Genomic DNA, 19,220 nt, shown 5'->3' with positions numbered 1-19,220 from the left:
TCCTTTTCTTCTTTAATTTTAATTTATTTTACTAATATATTATTTTAAGAAGTGATGGCTAGGGAAAACTTGTTAAAGAATTACACACTAGAGGTGAAGAAAAGTGGATGAGAATTTATGGATACGTGACACCGATATGATAAACATTTTATGATGTAACAATGGAAGTTTGTGAAACACTATTACATTATCTAAACTTTATTAGATGTCTGCTTATGTTTGAATTTCATTAGATATTTGCTTATGTTTAAACTTTTTTAGTATTTTCTATATTTTAAATTATATGTTGTTTAAAGATGTCCAAATTGTGAATATAGAGTAGAATGAAATGGTAAAAGCTGTTACCTCATAATATTCCAGTTCTGCTTTGATCAACAGATAACCTGTTCTCAAGGCTATGCACGCTCTAGGAATAGCATCTCTCCTCCATCTTGGGTGAATATATTGTATTGGAATCTTATGTACGTTATGATGTCCAAATAGGGCTGAAAGCCGTTTCGTGTGAATCCCATACAGTTGCAGGTAACAGATAGTTCTTGTTTGTTAAACGTGACCTAGAATATAAGGTTAAAAATCTGGTTAGTATCTATAAAATAACAAATATATTATAAGTGTACATATGCGACGTACGTCATTAGTTGCTAACCTTGAACTCATTTATAACTTCTGACGTGTGATCTTGGTGAGCAATTACGAAACAGTTTACTCCGCCCGACAGTGATCGTTCCGCAATCTAGCTGTTCTCTTTACCCTTGATAATTACCATTTGGACGTTCAAGAATATTTTTCTAGTGTAAAAACGTTCGCATGACGTTTGATTGGCATATTTGTTTTGAATTCTGGATTAATGGTGTTTGTTTTATGAGAGAGTTCACGTTGGTCATTTCGTAACCCATCAACAGACGTATCGTAGCCCAACATAAACTGGACCAACGTATCGTGTGAACTGGAGTTTGATTTGAACAAATGGTTAGCGCTTTCACACCTAGATGTGGTCTTCATTAAGGTACACATGGGTATTTCACGAAAATATCCTGGGATCCACTATTCACGAATGGAATACGTTTTAGTCAACCATGAATGGTCTTCTAAACCGTACTCAGCAATAAGTAAATGCCACCTCTTCTCAAATGTTTCTGGTTTGATGTAAACGTTCCATACAAGTTTGTGGATTTTTGTTTGATTTCTGCGTTGCTCTGGTCACTACCCTTGATCTACAGAATAAAGAAAATCAAAAAAATTCAATTAGACTATTATGTGAAATGTTTCGGTATACATATGTGTACATTAGAATTACATCCAAGTATACACATGTGTACATTTAGGTAAAATGCCATAAATCCATATTTTCAACTCTATTACAATGTAATGACGTTATAATATATACATGTTTGTAACAAATACCTTTGCTGGCAACTTTTGAATAATGTGCCACATACATAGTCTATGAATGGACTTATCAAATACATTGGCGACAGCTTGTTTCATAGCACAATCTTGATCAGTTAATACCAAAAGTGGTTGTTTTCCGTTGTGTGCGTCAAGAAACTTTTGTAGAAGCCATGTGTATGAATCAGTTATCTCATTATGTAGCAACCCAGCTCCAAATATCGTGCACTTTTTATGATGGTCAACCCCAGTGAAAGGGACAAAAATCATATCGTACCTGTTCGGAAAAAAAAGGTTTTGATAGCTGATAACTATAACTATAACAAAATTATAAATTAAGTTTTTGTAACTTACATATTTGTGTGACACATTGCATCGAACGCCAAAACATCACCGAACGCTTCGTAGTTTGATTTAGAAACGTCATCTCACCAAAATATTAGCTGAAGTTCCGTATCATCAATATGGGTATCAAATGTGTAATTTACTTTGTTTTCGCTGTGTGCTTTGAATTTGTCAATTATCATTTGCGCGTCTCTATCACCAATAAAATCTCGAATGTCGCGCCCGCAATTTTTATAGTCCACAACCGTCCCGTGAACATTATGGTGGCCACCTTTCATTGCAACGTGTACCTTGTGGGATTTGGTAGGGCCTATATTATCATTGCGGCACTTTGCTATGAACTCTTGAGTAGATAAGTCGAGCTTTCTTCGCTTTAGTGATAAATCAAGATTCTCGGGTGAGGTAAACCCATGATTGTGTTGTTCAACAAAGTCATATATTTCATACTCCGATGGATTTTTTATACGAACAAACTTGACACATGCCTTACAATCTGTAACTTTGACGTTGGAACGGCGTGATGGTGAAGTTGAGTCAACAACATCAGGGTTACTATCTTTATGTTTAGGTTTGTTTGCTTTCGCTCTAGAGCATAAAACGTATCGCCGAATCGTAATTATCCCGTCGCCTATTTTTTCTTTTTTTGAAGTACCCAAACGGGTTCCAAATCCTGCTAGCTGTGCGTACTCCTCATAAATTGTGATTGCTTGTTCAACCGTACTAAATCTAGCTTTCACAAACGGTTTGAATCGGGGGGGGGGGGCAATTGGTGTCCAATACCTAGTCCCATTGGGAGTTTCATACACGTTACTCGCAACCGACTCTGCACAATTTTATTACAAAAATTACGTTAAAATAAATATTATATACATATAGACAAGGGGATCGAAGTAAAAAACATGAACTATGCTATGTGAATAAGTAGAACGGATAAGCTGTTCATTGACGGAAATTATGGCGGATCATTAGATGTAAGATTGCGAAAAGGACAACAATGTTGAGGGTCTTCAAAGGCTCATTAACAAAAATTATGCTATTTACGTGCAACAACCGTGCATTATACACATGTGTACTATCTTGTTGATATATATAGATCAAGCACTACATATGCGTATCTTGTGTATGTACACATACGTATTACAGCAAACATGTTTGTTTAAACTTACATTATGTGTAACTCGAACCAAAATATTACACACAAAAAATAGGACTCAAACTCAAGTTTACATATTGCAATAACGGCAACAAATGCTAATAGTCTTGACATGTTCATTACAAAAAAGAATTATGGAAATCAGTGGTCATACGATACACACCTGGACAATCCATTGTTGTAACGAAAACATTATCGTCAACGTTTTCGTCGGAATTGTGATTATTGATTTTGTTGAGTTAAACGTGGTCACATATCGCCCACTTTAACACCAATGTTATTCTTCGACTCGGTAAGGGATTGAGATTGTTGGAGTTGGGATCTTATACATACCTAGGGCTATAACCATGTTAACGAGAGAGAAAGAGATGGAGTGGGATTCGAGGTTTATACAACTAGGGGCTAAGGTCGGCATTGGCTGATGCCGGGGAGGAGCTAAAGCGGACGGACTTGTTAGATATTATGTCCGGTTCGATAAGTCAATGATGCCGACCGGGTCTTAACCCGTAAGAGTTACACCTTGGGCAACGAACTAAAATCCACTTAACCTGTTTAACTGGTAATTACGAACAACATACGAGACAGATCATAATTATATTTATGATCATAAGCGGCTATTAACTAAGAGATGGGTACATGGACCGGGTGACACGAGAATACTCACCCTACGCCACTTGTCGCACATGCACCTTTGTTGCGCCACATGTCGTACATGCGTCCACCTACCGCCACTTGTCGTGCACCTACCTTTTGGCCAATTGCAACACATGCATTATGCATGTGTGCCACTTGGCTTGCATGCAAAAGGGTCCATGTCTTTTAAAAGTGTGGGTCTTGCATTTTGGTAGGAGTTGGATGAACAAAATGTAGAATACAAAATGCTCTCAACAACACCACATACACAACCGGCCACCGCCGCGGGCCGCCGCCGCCGTCGCCGCCCCCGCCTCCGTCGTCCCGCCTCTGCCCTGCCGCCGCTGATTGTCGCGGCCGCCGCCGCTGTTTGCCGCGGTTGGCCGCTTGGCGCCACCTCCCTCGTCGCGTTTCGTTGGTTCGTTTACTAGCACTTGTTCGTTGAACCTCGATGTCTCGACCGGTTAGTCATTAACCGAGGTATATCTTTCTCATCAGTAGTTAAATATTTTTCACTGTGCTCGTATTTGCATGTAACCGGATCCTGTCGGGTTTCGTTTTATTGATCATTAGTTTATATTTCTGCTACGTTTTATTAATTAACTCGTTTAATTAATTAACTATTATTTACTGAACCTTTTTTTATAAATAAAATTATGACCAATCACCACGGAAACCCAACAGTGGTATCAGAGCCTTGGTTACAACATACGAGTCGGTACCGGTCCTTTTAACCAGAATTAGAGCACAAACTTTATTTACTTAAAGTTTTTGATCTATGTATTTTTTAAGGGCACTTTATTTTTGGTCAATATTTTATTTGTTTTGCTTGACCAAAACATTGCCCGATTTATTTTGTGATTGTTGTGCGATGTGTAAATCCGGCCCGACCTTATTTTTTGTAGTTGTATATTTTATTCGATTTTGTAGTTATTATTTTTGGCCACCGAGATGGTTCAAAGTTGTAATAGATTAGTTTATGGTTTTGGCCCGTCTTGTGGTTCAAAGTTGTAATAGATAAGCCCTTTGTCTTTGTTGTATTTACTTGCTAAATATTGTTGATATGAAGACCCGAAGCAAACCCGAAGAAAAACCGAATGCCAAGAGGAGTCTTGGAGTTAGTGGGAGTTGCTCAAGACAACAAGATGCACTCAAGTCCATCCTTGTGGTTGTTTGTGTGTTGTGACCCCGTGACCCGTTTGATCTTGCTATTAGGCTCTAGCAAGATCGAACAATTTTGGCCATATGCATTTACATATTTATCTTGCTATTGTGGTTGCTTTTATCTTATAAATTGTTATAACGTAACCAACCTAAATACCAATATGATTTTAAAAGAAGTTTTAAAATATTAAAAAACAATCACATTAAAACAAGTTCTAAATTGGTTTTACAACTTGTTAAAGTTTTTGTTGTAAAACAAAGGTTGTTTTTGAAACAAATAATAACCAATTAAGTTTTGCAAATTAAACTAGTTTTTATTTTCCAAAACTATTAACTTAATAGTTTTCTATCAACTTAAAATTGGTTATTCCAAGTCGCGACAAACTTAGTTTTATAGGTTATCTAAAACTAATTGTCTCGAGAGGTGAAAGGGTTTTTTGGTTATGTCGCAAATTTAATACCTAAATTAGAACCGACTATAACGACCCTATTTGTTGATGCATTTATTGTCTATCGCCTTCGTCAATTCGAGTCGTAGTGAAAAGCCGGAAGAAATCAAGCGCATAATGTCACAATTAGTTAGAAATGGCAAGGTGGCAAACTTGTAATTAATGAGAACTTTCATTAAGTTGCCTTGACCATATAAATAGGAGGTTATGTCATGATTTTAGTTAGATTTGGTGGAAAAGATTTTTGGGAGAGTTAGGAGTGGAGATTGAAGGAGAAGACTTCTAGAGAGAGAAAGTGTTGTAAACGTGAATCTTGTGCCGGAATTGTCACATCTTTCAATAGATTCTCGTTAGTAGTACGTTATTGTGTGTTCGGTCACGCACGTTCACGGATTCCGCACGTGAAACGTACGTTACGCAATCGAACGACATCAAAACCGGTCCTACAATTGGTATCAGAGCTAGGAGCTCGATTGCTTGATCAAACACATCGTTTTCGTACCAGATTTCAGCCGATTCAGATCCGATTTCATCTATTTCTTCATCTTCTACCTACTTTTCACGTTTTTCACTGAAATTAGTCAAATTGAACAGGTTTTCATGGTCCGTTTCGTCTGATTTTTGGATATGTTGTGCGTATAGACCTGATCTAAAACCCTACCAAGTTTCAGCTCGAAACTCCAAGTCGTTTAGGAGTAATCGCGGTTTTTCGGTCCGAATTCGCGTCATACGATCAGATTAGACAGGTTCGCTCATTTGGTAATACAGGTCCGCTTATTTGTATAAAAGAGGTCCGCTCGAAATGAATTGTTATGGTTCGCTTATTGGGTAACAGAAACAGGTCCGCTCAAACGTCAATGTTTGGTTCGCTTATTTGACATTTAGGTCCGCTTATAAGGTTCCAAAGTGGTTCGCTCTTTTGTCATCGTCTTCACATGATGTTCTGATCATTACAGGTTGTTGTCGGCGTCTGAATATGAAGTCCTTTGTTTCACCGACCCACTAATTGTGCAGCCTTAAAGCACCGTCATTTTAATTGTTGTTGTGCACGTGAAACAAATTAAACAAAGGTTCAACCAAAGTGTATTGCACGTGAAAGGTGGCAGGTGTATTGCATGTGGAGTATCAGCTAGTTGTTGTCTTCTTGCACCACCCATTAAACAAAAATCGGTCCAATTATCGTAAAATCACCGCCCCATAGTTGTCAGATGAGAAATTAGTGGACTTACACTACAATCAAATTTTGTTACGGCGCACAATTGAAAAAGTTTGATATAAATTGAATTGTGTTGGCAGCTTTATCAGTGAATTGTTTAAACATATATTTGTAGGTACCGCCCCATTATCCAATTAGAACAAAGGCCTGTCAAAGTGTTTTTAAACTATAGTGCACCGACCCACTATCAAGTCGGCCCAATCACGAACATTAATACACCGACCCATTAATTGCATTCGGCTCAATCACGGTTAAGTCGGCCGATTCAATTGATTGATATTTTTACTAATCGTTTATTTGTGTGGTTGCAGGTAATTTGAAGTGATTTGTTGTCACCGGATTTTCATCAATCGGATATTCATCAGATTTTTTGTTTGTGTGAAATTTTTTTTAATTGATTGAAAATCTGTTGCCGTGTATTTCTCATTACCAAGACATGGATTCTGAAATTTATATTGCACTAAACAAGTTCAATAATTTTACAGGTATCGATGGAGAATCAATTGAAGAATTGATTAATAGGTATATCGAGTTGTATTAGGAGATGGTGAGATTGCAGATAACCAAGACCAATGAGGAATTGGTTGATAAGTTGGGAAATGCTTTACCGGGTGTTGAATGGAGAACGTATTTGTTAGACTTGAAGAAGATATACTTAAACTTGAATTTGAGCGTGTTCATCGAGAAGATTAAAGAGCGAGAACTTGAAATTCAAAAGATTAGTAATGCAGAAGCAGCTGATGAAGCAAAATTCAAATCTGAGGAAAATGTTCGAGAGGAAGAGGAGCAGGTCAAAGAAATTTCAGCTATCAAGGTGGAAAAGAAAGCTGAAACTGTAAATATGATCGAGAAGTGCTCAAACTGTGAAAACCTGAAAACTGAAAATGCCAAACTCTTGAGGGTTTTAGAGAGTTTGACATTAGAAAACAAAAATCTTAAAAATTCAGAAAATGTTTTGAAAATTCAAATAAAAAATTCAGAAAATGAAAAATTAAAAATGGAAAAAGATTTTCAAAGTCAAATAAAGATTCTTGAAGATGGGAGGAATGTGTTTAGTAAAAATAACATCGAAAAGCAAAAAATGATAAATTCTCATCTTCAGAAGATTATTCAGCTTGAAAAGGAAGGAGAGCAAGCTCGAAAGAAAATCAACGAGCTTGAAAATAAATTGAAAGGTTTTGTGACTTCTTCAGCGTATGTGAATATTTCATGCCCAAAACCGATCAATGCTGTTCCAATAAGTGACAATGTCACAAACTTTGACAATGTCAAAGTTGAAGATTGTGATGAGAAATCTGATGATGAAAATGGAAAAATTGAAAAACAAAAATTGTTTTTAGAATTAGAAGAAAAATTCAAAAATACTGTTTTGCGATCTACTGAAATAGGCGAATGCTCAAAGCAAAAACCTGTTAAGAAGATTGTTGTAACAACTCTCATTAAAATTAATAATTAAGATGGTAATTAGCTATGAAGGAAACCCTAATTAAGAAACCCAAGTAATTCTGCACTAACCCTAAAATTTCCAGAACAATCAGAATCAGGATCAGGGCCCCTAAAAAACAGGGGGGGGGGGCAAAACCCTAATAACGATTATCTTCATAACTAATTATAAAATTCGAAAAATTAAAAACCGTCGACACAGCAAGCCTACATGCACGAAGGGCTACTCTATGAAAATAGGGTGATCACTCGCGTAGCGCGACGCCTAAAGGGGTACCCCCTCGCGCTACGCGACGGTGTCAAATTTTCAGTATAAATAGCAGGGGTTGGGACTTGAAATTTGGCACTTGAACGACGAAAATCGGAGTTACGTAGATCAAGTTATTACAGAAACAATCCAACACACACACTAATATCAAAACGCTGCCGCAGAACAGGGTAATTACTCGATCGCTATTACGATTCAGTTTCCGGGATCAATATACCCAAAGAATGTCTAAGTGCCGCCCATATTGGGCTATGCTTTGTCGTTGTCGATAATTCGATAATGAGTTGAAGCATTGTACTTTGTCGTTGTCGATAATTCGATAATGAGTTGAAGTACTATACTTTGTCGTTTGTCATTTTGATAAATGAGTTGAAGTATCACACTTGGTCATTCATTGCGAATATTTGATCTCGGGAAATTATCGTAACTGCTGTATTGATCACTAACTCTGTTTTGTGTGCATTATTATGAAATTAGGTTAACAGGGATAAAATCATATTCTGTTAGTACTAAATCTACAATGTGAGTCATTCTCTTTTTATTAACTGTTTTACAATACTCCAATTTATTTTCAGAGTTATAATTACAGTGATTAAGTTTATGTAATCACCAAATTACAGCCGGTATGTGGGGTATTGTGCACAATATTATTATTATTGTTTCCTTCACATTAGGTGGGCGAGCCTAAATGTGACATACGTCACTCATTGGGACAGCCAATGGTGATATGACCACAGTCACAGAGCTGGTCTGTGACAAATACCTATTCTTGAAATGTTGGTTGATAATAAACATATGTAAAAACCCTTAATACTGTAAATTATAACAAATGTGTCATTTTCAGTAAAATGAATGATTCACTCAGTATTTCCCCGCTGACAAAATCTTTTTCAAACATGTTTCAGGTGATCTGCTGTAAATCAGGAAAAGTGCTGAGGAGCATTTCAAGCTTAATATAGTGGCTCAATATAAAATGAATAAAGATGTTTTAAAATAAGAATTTATCACTAAACTTATGTATTGTAAATTATCGGGGTTTTATCCCGAATTGTGAAATAAAAATAATCGGGAAAAAATTTAGCTTTACAACGATCCTGATGTTCAAAATTTTCCGCTGCTAAAACTCAATTAAACAAATATCACGGGGTTTCTGTCCCGCGGCTCCGGAAACGGATCAAACCGGGTCGGGGGCCGTGACAATTGTTGAACAAAAACAAATTGTTAAAAAGTCGAAAAATGTCCAAAAAGAAAATAAAAGCTCATCAGATCGATCATCCAATCGCATTCAAAAGGCACAAAAATTGAAAAACGAAAACTCAAAAATTGTTGGTAATAAGTGGTGCAGGTTTGACCACAGTGCTCAAAAGTCAAATCCAACAATCAAGAAGAGGAAAGAGTATCACCAAGCCAAACAGTGCTTTGATCTGAGCGTTTGGTATGAAATTGGTGATTGGTACGATAACAGAGTGTGTTACAATTGCCGCTATCAAGGACACATTGCTGTTAACTGCCAGAGACAAAGATTTGAGACGAGGAGATGCTATAATTGCCAAATCAAAGGTCACATTGCAAGAGATTGCCCAAGGAGATCAAATGAAAGATTGAGGGTTAATTCTCAGAAATCAGCAAAGAAACCAGTCACTGTCAAGCCCAAGAAACTGAAAGTTTCAGAACAGAATGTCAAAGAACAGAAGGTCCAAGAACCTAAAGTTCAAGAAAAGAAAGTGAAGCCTTCTCAAGGGCAAAAAGACAAACTGAGAAAGAAGAGGAAGAAGGCCAGAGAATATCTGGAGAAGATTTTGTCCTCGGGTTCACCCGACAGATCGAATAAGAGTGCTGATGAATCAATTCACTCGACAACAAAGTCAAGTAAACCGAATTCATCAGATACAAATCTGAGGACGAAAAAGGAAAAGAAGAAGATAACATTCTGTGGCAATGAATTTGTTTCTTCGGAAACAAAGGAGCCACATGTCGGCGATGAATCTGACGTGTCGAAGTCAGACAAGCCACCTTCAGGCGATGAATCTGACAGGTCAAAGTCAGACAAGCCATGTGCAGGAAATGATTCTGGTTCGGTAAAGCCAGAAGAGCCGGTTATTGAGGTAAAATCTGAGAATTCAGGTTTAACAATGGATGATACAAACTTTCCACCATTGTTGAACAAGAATTCAAAATCACCCAAGGACAGTCAGGCTTGGGTGAAACTTTTCAAATGAAAAACCTGACTTGCCGGAGTTCCCAGGTTGGTAAACGTGGAACATGAATCGGCACATTTCTTGAGAAATTTCACTCTGGTGATTTTTCGTCTTTCAAAAGATAAATCAGGGACATTAAGTTGTACTTGATTCATCTTTCCTACAAGTGGTAATTTGAAAAACAAAGTGATGAAACCCCGAGTTTATGAAATGTCACACAAAACTAATTTTCCGGAAAAACCATTTTGATTAAAACAAACTTAAGTGTTTTGAAATCATAATGGAAAAATAGTTTGTTGTGAGGTGGAGTTCTGATTGTTTACGCCAAGTGGATGGAGAATTGAAGTGATTCTCATCAAGTTGTCAAGTTTGTACAGTTTGTTTCAAATTTTCCCAGAAAATCAAAATTGAAACATATTTTGATTTTAGGGGGAGAAAAATTTTTAAAAAATTAGAAAATTTGAAAATGTCAAAAACATCGAAAAATTTAAAAATGAGTTTTGTTGTGAAAAAGAGGAAATGATTGTAAATCAGTGGACTATCACAACACGCTAAAGAAATGTAATGCCAAATGTAATAAACGGTCTCACTGATGATGTGACGATAGGTTTTTGTACATTTAGTAGATTTATTCGGGATATAAACCTGAAATTTCAAACTTGTGAAATTCGTGGGGAACACTACTTGGATATATAGGTAACCCCTGAAATCTCGTTTGAAAGGTCTCGTATTCTGATATACTAGGTGTTTATACTCTATGATGTCTGGGGTATTATTCCGGGACTTCTGCTGAATGGTAGTTCTGACCTAGTCCTTGGCTAATACTTTCCGCAAAAAGCTTGAAACATAGCATAAAGCCCTCAGCTGATTAGACAATAAAATTGATAATCATCTGTTATAGCTGAAAAGATCCTCTAAAGGGGACACACTGCTAAGTCGAAGCTGATATCTCTCTGCTGAACGGAAGTTCCGACCTGAGATCCCTCAGTTCTCGCATTTAACCCCTAATTTATGTACAGATATCATTGTAGTATTCTTTCCTGTAAGACTGAATATTGAGATTCTGGATACGGGAGTATATTCAAGAGGTAGGACACATGAATCGAACTAAGTTCATAAAACACTTAAATAGTATCCTGAATAGATTGAAAGTTGTATGAAAATTTAAGAGGACAACTATATCGTCAATCAACGTGAATCGTTTAGAACTTAAAATGTCTAAAAGCTTAACGGTGCGTGTGATGTGTCTCAAAAACTGATATGATCCTCTTACACAAACTCACAAAAATATGTTTGTACATATTTCATTTCTGCATTTAATTTCTGTCTTTGCATTCATGTTTCTTATTTTGAAAAATCCAAAAAGATTTTCGACAACTGATGTTGAAAAGCTGACATTCAAAATCTCAAAGGGTAAACATGATGAACAGTCAGGTTGGTTAATTGGTTTGAAATGTTTAAGATGATTCAGTAAATTGAATCAGAAATTGGAATGTTTCAAATTTTGAAAAGTTTTTTAAATGTGAAAATTCTCAAATGTTTAGTTGATTCGTTAAGTTGAATCACAACTTTATTGGTTTTTAATAGAGTGGTTGAGATGTGCAGGTTTTGAATTTGTTGCTACGAAAAGCCAGACTACGATCCCGACAGCCGAGTCTAAGGGGGAGTCTGAAGACGAGCTTAATGCAAAAGGAGCTTGTATTCGGAAAGCCAGGCGTCGATCCCAAAAGCACGGAAGCTTGACGAAAGGGGGAGCCTGAAGAGTCTGAAGAAAAAGAGCAACGGAAGCTGAAGACAGATCCACCGGGATTCTGTTCGAGCTAGAGTAGTTGAAGACTCTCACTAAAGATTCCGTCAACATCCAAGGGGGAGTTTGTTAGTGCAGTTGTCTGTCGACTACATCTTTGTTCGAGTTTTAGAGAGAGAGAAAGACAAGTTGCTACGAGTTTCACTACGAGATTGACTACGGCAATATCCAAGGGGGAGATTGTTGATGCATTTATTGTCTATCGCCTTCGTCAATTCGAGTCGTAGTGAAAAGCCAGAAGAAATCAAGCGCATAATGTCACAATTAGTTAGAAATGGCAAGGTGGCAAACTTGTAATTAATGAGAACTTTCATTAAGTTGCCTTGACCATATAAATAGGAGGTTATGTCATGATTTTAGTTAGATTTAGTGGAAAAGATTTTTGGGAGAGTTAGGAGTGGAGATTGAAGGAGAAGACTTCTAGAGAGAGAAAGTCTAGAGAGAGAAAGTGTTGTAAACGTGAATCTTGTGCCGGAATTGTCACATCTTTCAATAGATTCTCGTTAGTAGTACGTTATTGTGTGTTCGGTCACGCACGTTCACGGATTCCGCACGTGAAACGTACGTTACGCAATCGAACGGCATCAAAACCGGTCCTACACTATTTGGTAAAAAAATTAAAACCAATAGTCTATACCATCCTACTACTAGTAACACTTGGGGCATAATGCGAACCATCAGTGTTGGAGCCACAACACGAGACTTGGTGTCTAGTTTATCCTTCCAAGGTGCAAGGTCTTCGTCGACACATCTAACCCTTCCACATGTGACTGTTTTAGGACGACTATTACTTTTCTTCTTGTGTTACGTGCCCCAGCTGTCTCGAGAACAAAAGTGGCATAGATGAGGCCAAACGTATCAATGCAAGGACAATAGGTTATCCTCGCAGCCTTATAAACCTCGGGAGTTGTGCCTTTCTCACAATTGACAATCGTTGTCAGTCCGTTTGAACCTCTTGCTAATGTTGCGTGCCCCAGCCGCTTTAGAAAGAGCTTCTCACTGGATTCTCATTCCTTATCGTCTCACCTCATGAAATAAGGATATATACATCGAAAATACTAATTAAAATCACCTTGCTTATATAACAGATGTCTAATAAAAGCAACTCCTTCATATTCAAGTCGATACTTGAAAAGGAAAAGAAATAAAAATTTGAATAACACCAACCTTCTCGAATGGCACCGCAATCTGAGAATAGTTCTCAAGATGGAGGAAAAGTTGTATATCTTAGATGGCCCAGTCCCTACTGAGCCTGAAAGTAATTCTACTACTGCTTGCAAGGCACTAGAGAAACATAACGAGGATGCCGTTGAGGTAGCCTGCCTTATGAAAGCCACCATGTCTCCTAATCTTCAGAAGAATATGGAAGATATGGATGCTTATGACATGATCCAAGCAACTGAAAGGCATGTTCCAGAAACAAGCCCGATAGGAGCGATATGACACCATGAAACAACTCATAAGCTATAAAATGCTGGAAGAATCATGTATCAGTACACATGTGCTAAAGATGAAAGGATACATTGACCAGATGATAAAACTTGGTTATTCCACAAAACCAACCAAGTTCTAATGGTCAAGTCTGGTGGTGTTAAGAAGCCCAATAACAAGAAAAGGAAACATAAGAGCAAAGGCAAGAGAAAAGTTGTTGTTGCTGCCTGAAATGCCACCAACGACAAGCATGTTGCAAAACCACACCCTCCTAGGAGCGTCAGTGCTTTGAATGCAACCAAATGGGGCACTTAAAAGGAAACTGCCCACAGTATCTAGCTAAGCTGAAGATGAACAAGGCCAATAACATTGGCACTTCTTCTAATACTCTCATTTATGTTATCAAACTTTTCACTGTTTCTAGCAACACATGGGTATTTGATACCAGATGTGGTTACCACATCGTTAATGTCTTGCAAGAGCCTGAAAAGTGGAAGAAACTGAAACAAGGCCACCTGGAACTCATAGTTGGTAATGGAAAGAGAGTTCCAGTTCTGGCAACTGGAACATTTTGTTTTTCATGTTCTCCTGGCCTTGTAATTACTTTAAATAACCGTTTATATGCACTTGGTTTGACCAGAAACATTATTTCAGTTTCTTCACTGTTTGAACAAGGATTCAAGTACGTTTTAATGGTTTTTCTATTTTAGCCTACTTGAATGATGTCCTTTATTTTGAGGCTAAACCTCGAAATGGTATTTTTGAGATTGATGTTCAAATAAGTAATAACATATATCATCTTTCTAAACGTAACAAAGCTGGCATAAATGAAACATATTTATGGCATTGCAGACTTGGCCACATAAGAAGGCACGCATAAAATGGCTCCAGTCTAAGGGGATTCTTGAATCCACTAGACAGGACTCCTTTGATGATTGTGAATCTTGCTTAGCTGGAAAACTCACAAAGCACCCCTTCACCTCCGACTAAAAGGTAAACAAAACCGCCATATGAGATATGGCATGGGCGTAAACCCAATTTGGAATACCTTAGAGTATGGGGATATGATGCATACATCACAAGTGATTCTGAGGACAAGCTCGATCCTCAAGGCGAAAAGGTTGTTTTCGTCGGATACTATAAAAGAAGCGGATATTATTTCTACCATCCTGATGCAAACGAGATTTCCATCAAACGGTAGGGACACTTTCTTGAGGAAGAACTTCTTAATCGAGAAACTGGAAATGATGTGGTTGATCTTGAAGAAATGCAAGAACCACAAACAACCGCTGATATAGTCGGACTGTCTGATCAACAGGTAGTTGTTGCCAATAAATCAGACATAAAAACACAAGCGTTTGCAGAAGTAGTAATTCGCAAGAATCTGATAGATGTCTATGGCGTCTAAAAGGTCCCGAAGTCTTATTAGTAGTTGAATCTAATAACGACCCTACTAACTACAAATCTGCAATCTTGGATCCAGAATCTGAGAAATGGCAAGAAGCCATGAACGTCGAGATGCAATCTATGCATGACAATCAAGTATAGGACTTGGTTGAGCTACCCCCTGAATCTCGGGCAGTAGGGAGCAAATGGATTTTCAAGAGAAAACCCGATATGCATGGAAATGTACACACCTATAAAGTACCACTAGTTGCGAAGTGTTTCACTCAAACTCAAAGTATTGACTATGATGAGGCCTTCTCGCCCGTTGCTATGATTAAATAAATCAGGATATTGCTTGCCACAATTGCGTACTGTGATTACGAAATATGGCAAATGGATGTCAAAACCGCCTTTCTTAATAGACATCTCTCTAAAGATGTCTATAAGGTTTGGCCTGAAGGTTTCGTCGATCCTAAATATCCAATTGAGGTGTGCAAACCCAATAAGTCCATTTATGGACTCAAGCAAGCATCTCGTAGCTGGAATCTTCATTTTGACCAGAAGATCAAAGAGTTTGGTTTTGTCAAGAATTAAGATGAGGCTGTGTTTACAGAAAGGTTAGTGGGAGCACCATATCATCCTCATCATGTATGTGGATGATATACTGATTATTGGAAATAACATCCCTGTGCTTAACGAAGTTAAACACTTTTTGGAATCTTGCTTCACAATGAAAGATCTTGGAGAAGCTGCTTACATTCTGGGAATGAAGATCTTTAGGGATAGATCTAAGTGGCTTCTAGGGTTAAGTCAAAGAACGTACATAGACAAAATGATGACACACTTCAAGATGGAAAACTCCAAGACAGGAGGTGTTCCTATGACTAAAGGAACCGTGTTGAACAAATCGCAATCTCCTTCAACGGACATTGAAACTAAGCAAATGGAAGCAGTTCCATATGCTTCAACGATTGGTTCACTCATGTATGCTATGTACTAGACTTAACGTCTCGTATGCTTTAAGCATGACCCGTCATTTTCAGCACAGTCCTGGAATTGCCCATTGGACTGCAGTAAAGAACATTCTGAGGTACTTGAGAAGAACCAAAGATATGTTCTTGGTGTTTGGAGGAGTGGAAGAGGAGCTCACTGTAAGGTGTTACACTGATGCTGGCTTCCAAAGTGACCGAGATAATTCTCGCTCACAGTTAGGATTCGTATTCACTCTCAATGGAGGAGCTGTCTATTGGAAAAAGCTCCAAACAGAGTATAGTGGTGGATTTAGCCACCGAATCCGAATGTATAGTTGCATCAGATGTTGCGGAAGAATCTACTTGGATGAAGTAGTTCATCAACGACCTCGATGTGGTTTCAAGTATTCAGAAACCGATCTAGGTATTCTGTGATAACACAGGAATCATTGCTCAAACCAAGGAGCCCGGATCACAGGGTTAAGCACATTCTAAGAAAGTTCCACTATATACGGGAAATATTGGAATGAGGAGATATCTTAATAAGCAAAATAAACACAGATCAAAACCTAACAGACCCGTTCACTAAACAGATAACTCAGGACAAGCTATCTTGGCTTTGTAATCAATTGTGAACGTTTAGTGATAGTCTCAACAAAGCAATTCTTGTATAAAATAAGCTATACGTAGTTCAACATTTATTCAAATAATCATTAATAACTTGGGAATTGAATTCACCGTTATTACCAAAATAAATATACAAATCGGAATTAATATGTTTGCTATCACATTAGCTAAGCCATAATCACACAAACTTCAGGTTGTGGATTTGATAACCATTCAGACGATGCATCGACTTAAAACACTAAATGGCATCATGTTGGGATATGCTTATTCTTTAATCACTTCCAAAATATTTAGGGATACGCACCCCTCCTTTATTTGGCAAATATAAAATTTACCTTAAGAGCAAACATTACATGCTACTTATCAGCATGAAGAATCTTCTAGTTCTTCACTATGTTTCACACCATCATTGACTCGGTGTGGCTAACCGGTCATGCCAATTAAGTAAATAATCATGATACATAAACTTCTGGTTTATGATCGTATGTGTATTAGTTGCATTATGCTTGAGAACAACTATAATACCTCGAACCTTAATGTACTGGTTATAAACATGTGAAATATGTAATTTTAATTCATATATTGTTAAACGAGTAAGTAACTAGTAGAATGGTTGTTTGAAATATGAACTATCTTGACAAGCCTGTAAAGAAAGTTAACACCTAATATAATAGTGTTAATAAACTATAAATAATAAAAATAATAATAATACTAATAATAATAATAATAATAATAATAATAATAATAATAATAATAATAATAATAATAATAATACCTTCATAGAAGATTTCAAGACATTCACAGCAACTTCTGGCCGACATCCTTAAATATTCATCCCACGCATCACTCGCCGTGCCGTACACAAGTTGCCGAATTGCGGCAGTACACTTGTATTCTAGAGAAACCAATTTTGCAACTAGCACTTTCTCTTTGTGTGAAAAATGGGTATTCGGCCGCAAGATCATTTGAAATTCTTAAGAAAAGACGACGGCTCATACGAAACCGACGCCTAAATTGTGCATCGTCGTACAACGGATTTTCACCAAAATAATCGCGCATTAAACATTCATGAGCACCCAACTAATCTCGTTCAAGAGGCGCTTGTCTGGTACGCATTGTAAACGATTGAGCTTCTTCTCGCAAATAATTAATCGCCTCCTGCGTCACTGCGATAAGCATATCGTTGACAATACCGTCAGATGAAGAGCTAAACGAATCGGATGAAGAGTGGGATGACATTTCTAAAAATGATTGGAGAGAATGTGTGTGTTTTTGTGATTGGTGTGTGTTTAAGTTTGTGATTGGTTTGTGTAAATATATGTATATATATTAGATTTTAGTAGTTTTTTTTATACATGACCTTTGCCAGTGATCACATTTGACAAAATCTCAAACCATGCACTAAAACGCTTGTTACTAGGCTGGCGAGACTTCAATGGCGCCCCCCTTTGGTGCGCAGGGGATGGGGTGGGGGCAATTTGGGGCGCTAACGACGCTGAGGTGGCAAGGGGTGGTATACCACACCCCCTGGCCTAAGTAAGCACATTGGTACCACCGAGTCATATATTTTAATGATAAGAACTTATAAAATAATGATACTTTTCTATCGGGAATGGTACAGGTATTGGCTTAGATGGCTTTCGGTGCATGTAAAACATGTGTCAATTTCCTATTGGAAATCTCTGCTAATTGCCTTGTGTTGTCTTCCTCGCTTATTGGTAGAAAGTGTGCAGACCTGGTGAGTTGATCAATAATCACCCCAATCATATCGTGACCTCTTTGGGTTCTTGGTAGCTTGTAATGAAATCCATTAAGGTTCGTTCCCACTTCCACATGGGAATCTCAGGCTGTTGCAGCAACCCTGATGGTTTCTGGTATCCTGTCTTAACTTCGACACGAGTAAGATAGTTACCCACTTATGTAGCTATATCAGCTTCCATCTTGGGCCATCCATACTAATCCTTCAAGTCTTGGTACATCTTGTCGGATCCAGGATGGATCGAGTACCTTAACCTATGAGCCTTGTCCCAAATCAAGCGTACGTAAATTGTCGCGAAACGGAACCCAAAGTCGTTTCATGAAGTATAATGTTCCCTCTTCCTTAGGCATAACCTTGAAGGTTCCCTGATTTGAGCGCCTACCCAAATTCTTGTAGAATATCCCATATCTTTATATGTTAGAAGGATGTCTAAAGTATTATTATGAATCATTGACTTGATTTATATAATACTCGCACGAGTTTTACGATGATCTTAACAAGGTTACAATGTATGATTTCGAATGGCATAAAAATGAGTTAGTAATAATCATATTGCCATATACAAAACTATTTGCCACAAGTTTTCATAATCAAGATTATGTAATGCAATACTAAACTTTTGCTATTCTTTGGCTTCAAGATTTATTTTCAAATGACAGCTCTTGTAGTCGTCAAAGTATTGCAATACCAAATGTTTTGCCATTTATTTGGCTAACGAAACCTATGTACTCGCCGGCATTTTTATGCTGACTATTTTTCACATATGTTTCAGGTTTTCAACTACTCAAGCATGCGACGCATAGGACTGCATTCGGGCGTTCGACTTCCTTAATCAAAAGACAATTACATGTATTCTTTGTTTGTAAAACGATGTTAATAATATTGAAACAATTTAGTACCAGAAGTTGTGAGCAATTTGTAACGTGACTCCCCGATATTTCCGCCGCGTGTTGTTGTATTACGCGATTGGGGTGCTACAGA

General features: G+C 37.6%; 1 protein-coding gene across 1 annotated transcript; it reads right to left on the bottom strand.

Annotated features, from left to right (window-relative positions):
• Positions 1-1,088: 1,088 nt before the first annotated feature.
• Positions 1,089-3,063, bottom strand: LOC110866467 (protein FAR1-RELATED SEQUENCE 5-like). The gene is made up of 4 exons (XM_022115615.1): positions 3,051-3,063; positions 1,822-2,557; positions 1,405-1,666; positions 1,089-1,214 (listed from the first exon to the last, which is right to left on the bottom strand). Exons 1-4 carry the CDS (start codon positions 3,061-3,063, stop codon positions 1,089-1,091), a joined length of 1,137 nt encoding a protein of 378 aa, XP_021971307.1.
• Positions 3,064-19,220: the final 16,157 nt, after the last annotated feature.

The sequence above is a fragment of the Helianthus annuus genome, chromosome 7 (assembly GCF_002127325.2).
Source record: "Helianthus annuus cultivar XRQ/B chromosome 7, HanXRQr2.0-SUNRISE, whole genome shotgun sequence".
Classification (NCBI taxonomy): Eukaryota; Viridiplantae; Streptophyta; class Magnoliopsida; order Asterales; family Asteraceae; genus Helianthus; species Helianthus annuus.
Note: the sequence above shows the minus strand (reverse complement) of the source record. Positions and strands in the feature narration are given on the sequence as shown.

What these genes read in the sequence shown, in the direction of transcription:
- LOC110866467 (XM_022115615.1), bottom strand. An exon ending in GAACTTCAGCTAATATTTTG is followed by an intron (nt 1,667 to 1,821) that starts GTGAGATGACGT and finishes TTTTCCGAACAG; the next exon opens with GTACGATATGATTTTTGTCC. An exon ending in TTCAAAAGTTGCCAGCAAAG is followed by an intron (nt 1,215 to 1,404) that starts GTATTTGTTACA and finishes TTTATTCTGTAG; the next exon opens with ATCAAGGGTAGTGACCAGAG.